This window comes from Syngnathus scovelli, unplaced genomic scaffold (genome assembly GCF_024217435.2).
Source record: "Syngnathus scovelli strain Florida unplaced genomic scaffold, RoL_Ssco_1.2 HiC_scaffold_27, whole genome shotgun sequence".
NCBI lineage: Eukaryota > Metazoa > Chordata > Actinopteri > Syngnathiformes > Syngnathidae > Syngnathus > Syngnathus scovelli.
Window position 1 is genome coordinate 1,428,705 of NW_026061362.1, and position 4,434 is coordinate 1,433,138.

General features: G+C 52.9%; 1 protein-coding gene across 1 annotated transcript; it reads right to left on the reverse strand.

Annotated features, from left to right (window-relative positions):
- Positions 1-355: 355 nt before the first annotated feature.
- Positions 356-3,016, reverse strand: LOC125993141 (janus kinase and microtubule-interacting protein 3-like; the record flags this gene model as incomplete). The annotated part of the gene is made up of 12 exons (XM_068649753.1): positions 356-580; positions 950-1,075; positions 1,155-1,388; positions 1,445-1,522; positions 1,599-1,667; positions 1,729-1,794; positions 1,915-1,969; positions 2,051-2,148; positions 2,246-2,344; positions 2,431-2,493; positions 2,714-2,797; positions 2,912-3,016. Coding segments are annotated over 11 exons (1,068 nt in total), but the record flags the coding sequence as incomplete, so codon positions are not given.
- Between the last annotated feature and the right edge of the window lie 1,418 nt (positions 3,017-4,434).

Consider the following 4,434-nt stretch of genomic DNA (forward strand, 5'->3'; position numbering starts at 1 on the left):
ACAAAAAATAGAAACTTTCCCACTCTGATTAAAACGTCCTGTGTTCATCTACGTATTTTCGTTTTGCTGTGCATCTTTTCCCTGCCATTTCGAGAGCCCAATTGACACTCATAGTTTAAAGAAATGTGTTTGCCCATCCTACTTTGTGGAATTTCACCACATGCGCTTTTGACCAAAATACCAAATTGAACTCAAGTGAAGCCAACACGCACAACCCCCCCCCCACACACACACACACACACAAATGTTGATATGAACATAAAAGAGCCGCATGCGGTTCGGGAGTTGCGGCTTGGCCAAACCTGTACTATACAACTTTATTTGTATAAAATTTTCACAACAGCTGTCACACAAACAAAGCGGGAAAAACCGAAGACGTGCGTGTTCCGCCCACGCTGGATTTATTTGCACCTTTGAAAAGACACCGTATTGCCGCAGATGTGGCAAAGAGTACTTTTGGGCATCTGAGACGGAAGGATGTCCAAAGCATCACGTCACCTGCTCTGGTAGGCTTGGTGGTGGGACGTTGAGGTCAACCGCTTTGGGGTTGGCTGAATCTTTGATCGCAGGATGCCACACACTTGAAGACAGAAGCAGAAAAGCAGAGCTAAATGCAAAATGTACTCACCGGTGACTCCAATTTTTTTCCCCCCTGAAGAAACAGCTGGACGGGTGGCCCCGGCTGGCCAGTGGGACTCTTGTTATTCTGACCCTTTTTAGTGCGCGTTTGGGGCAACAACCGTTTTTTGTGGCGCTCTCTTCTGGTTCAAAAGTGCCCTGCATGTGAATTTGCTTTTCCTGCCTTCTGATTGGATGAGCGCCGGTGTGACGCGGTGCCTCTGTCACCGTGGCGGGGGGTATACGTTGGCATCGGAGCGTCTGCCAACGTCTGAGACCGGCTGGCAGTGTATCGGAGGTGTCGAGTGCGGTGCCGCTGGAGCTCACTCACCAGCTGGTGTTAGGGCCACAGAATGAAGGCCAAGGAGAAGAATAGAAAGAGAAACAGAAACTTCTCCTCCAATTGTTTGATTTGTCTCTTCTGAGCTTCGATGAATTCTTTCAGCTCTTTGTTCCTCTAGGACGGACAAATGGAAAGTGGCATTCAAAAGCCAGTAAGCGTGCAAGTTAGTGCCGGGCTGGCTTTGGGCCCTTACCTGTTGCGCGCTGTGCAGCAGATCCATTCTCTCTTGGAGGATGCAAGCGTCGCGCTCCCTCAACTCGCACATCAGGGCTCGCTTCCATTGGTCCACGGCGCTCCTAAGCTCTTCTCTCTGATCCGCCGTCAGCACGTCATTCACGCCAGCGTGGCTGGCTTTTTCGCCGTCCGTGGCGGGGCAGTCCCGCTGCGGTAGCGCCTCGTACAACATGGCCTCCAGCTCCAGGATCCTCTGGGCCGCAATCCTCGTCCATCAGTGGTCCGGCGGGAGATTTGAGGGCGGCTTACCTTATGAGCCTGGTCCATGGAACACTTCCTGAAGTCCAACTCTTCATCCAGGTAGCCCTTCTGCTTGCAGAACATATCCTAGCACAGCTCAAGGTCAGAATTGTTGGGGCACATTGCCGGAGTTCCCCTTGGCTGATGTCGCGTGTCTGTCTACCTTCTCACTTTCAATGTCCAACATCTTCTGTTGAAGTGCTGACTTGGTCACTTTGATGTATTCTAACCACTGAGGAAAGGCTGCTGTCACATAAGCAGAATGCGAGAGCGTGCGTGGACGTGCGCGTTACCTTCTCGGCTAGGGTGAGAAGGGTCCTGGCGTGAATCACGACCACCTGCTCCTCGTTGGTGAGATTCTGCAAGAGCCCAAAGGCACAGCGTCAACAAGCTTCTTTCAGCGCAAAGCCTTCCAAAAGTCACATTTGAGCCGCCGAGTCTCGTGGAGTGCGAACATAAGGAGTTCGACATACACTTACGGCGTTATAGCCCAGGATGTCCAGCTTCTTCATCAGATCACTGATGACGATGTCCGGGGGAAAGGCGCAAGGAGCAATGTAAGGTGTTCTGGGACCTCGGGTTAAGGTTAGGGTTGCAAGGGACGCCTTACGTACGCTCACGCCCTCGGCCTCGCAGTAGATCTGCAAAGGGCTGAGGCCGTCTGGGAAACGGACTTGCAGAAACTTCAAGACGGGGGAGCGCCACTCCCTCTCCTGAAAGGCAGAGGCATGCATCCGTCCGTCCGTCCGTCCGTCCGTCCGTCCGTCCGTCACATCTCTGGCCTCAACACGCTTGTGCGAGTCTTCCCACCTCCAGCTCCAGGATGCGGAACTCAAGCAGTTCGTTTTGGTCTCGGATATCCTGGATGTGCTCTTTCAGACGCGCTTCTTCCGCCTCCATCCGCCTGACCTGAAAAGACAGTCAGACCTCATCTGCGGGGCTTCCCGACAGGTGTGACGCCAAGCGACTCCGCCCAGCGCCTTTCTTTCCGTCACCTTTTCGGCCAACTGCTGATTGCTCTGACGCAGCAGCTGCTTCTCCTCCACCCACTTGACATTCTAGAAGAGACAAACGCGTGGACAGCTTTGGAATGTTGTGTCATTTTCATCCACAAATTCTTTGGTTGACTGGAAAATGACATTTGCTTTTCTCCGCATTTTCCCAGCCACGTTCGGGGGGGGGGGGGGGGGGGGTTGGTCCAGTAATGCCAGACGGATGAGTGACTGAAGAATGTAGCTATTTTGTCTGAGAAAAAGGTGTGCTCATTGATGAGCTTACCTGTCCTTGTTGCTTCAGCGCTGACTCCAGATCTGCTACTCTGCTTTGATAGTGACCCATTTCTACCATCAGCTTTTCTCTGGTCTGAAAGGAGGAGGAGGGAGGCTCCTCCTCCTCCTTTCAGACCAGAGAACACCCGAGGCTGGGTGAGAACGGGGAGGCTGCGACCCGGCCGGGGGTTGCGGGAAGGGGCGCCACCTTGATCTCCTTCTCGGCGTCGTAGTCCCCTTCGCTGGTCTGGGCTAGCAGAGCGTAGGCTCGTTGCAGCGCTTGATATTCTTGCGTCAGCTGGCGGTAGCGAAGCTCCGCCTCTTCATGCACACACCAATGCAACACAGCACTAGTACCAGAATCAGTCAGACCGGCGACAAAGCACCCGCGACGCAAAGACGAGTCCGATTCCAGGCTGAAGAGGAATGTTTGGTGCCAATACGCTGGCAGAAATGGCGGGCTACCTCTTCGGGTTCCGTGTCGGGGGTTCTGTCGATGTGAAAAGACAAGGACGATCCGTCCGGGTCCACCAACACGTCTTCGTCGTAGCCGTAAAATGTTTCGATGACCTGCGGGCGCGGAAGCAAACATCTCTCTGAACAAACTGAAGCGACACCTCACGATGAATCGACGAGAGGAACGATAGCGAGAAAAAGGCCATTTCATCTTGCGCAACACCAAGCAGCCGCAAACAAACAGACTCACCTTGCAGGACCTCACGCTTTGTTCCTCCTCAGAGATTCTCGACGTCGGTATCGTAGCAGCAAATCTCTCTCCTGTCGACACAAATAATCCGCCTTTGAGATTCTTTGGATGCAAAGGGAACGAACGGCTCCGGCGCAGAAACAAACGCGACTCACAATGACATTTCTGACATGAGCTCCTGTCTCCAGAGCCTGAAAAACACGTCACCGGCGATGATTGGAGGGACGCTCGTCTTTTCCAAAAGTGACAACTACAGGGTGTGTCAGGGTTTTCCAGATTATCTTTATCGTATCATTGTGTTGCTTTGACTTTGACTGCGACCTGTAATAAATAATATTATTTATCCCTTATTTATCCCTATCGCTTATCCCTTCCTACACAAAGTCGTAAAACACCCCTTGCTATGTTTTGACTAGAGGTCAAGGGCTTCCTCTATTCAATCCACTCTTACACCCACCCTGTTTCTCTTAATTAAAATGCTCGTGCAGGAGCCGAGAGTCAGACTTCATTCGTACAACGGATGGACTCTCCACCTGCAGGTGTCCAAAAGAACTTACTTGTCTCCCGTGTGGTTCTTGCAAAATAAGTTGGAGCGAGCGCAACTCTAACAGGGTGCATTTTGCCACTAGCTGCCTACGGACAATGACGTCGCGCTCGCGGCTCATGGTTGACGGGCTGAGCAGCCGGGCAAGTCCGTCGTTTTCAGCGCACAGCGAGTGGCAAAGGCGCTGACAAAACGGGAGCTTTGAGCTGCTGAAAACGGCAAAACAAGTCTAAAGCGTGTTCAAACGCGTGCGCACAATGCTCCTGCTTGAAAGGTCGGAATTTAAGGGGCCAATTTTTTGGATGGCGGCCGCCGGCCAAGCTTTGGACGGAAAAGGTTTCCTGGCGACAGCGAGCGAGCGCGGCGCTGCCGTACGTGCACCGAGTCGCCTGCCTGAAGACCTTGGACAAGTCGTCGATGATGTGCCGCTGCTCCACAACTTGAAGGAACTCCGTTTCACCGTCCTGCTGGCCGCAACCGC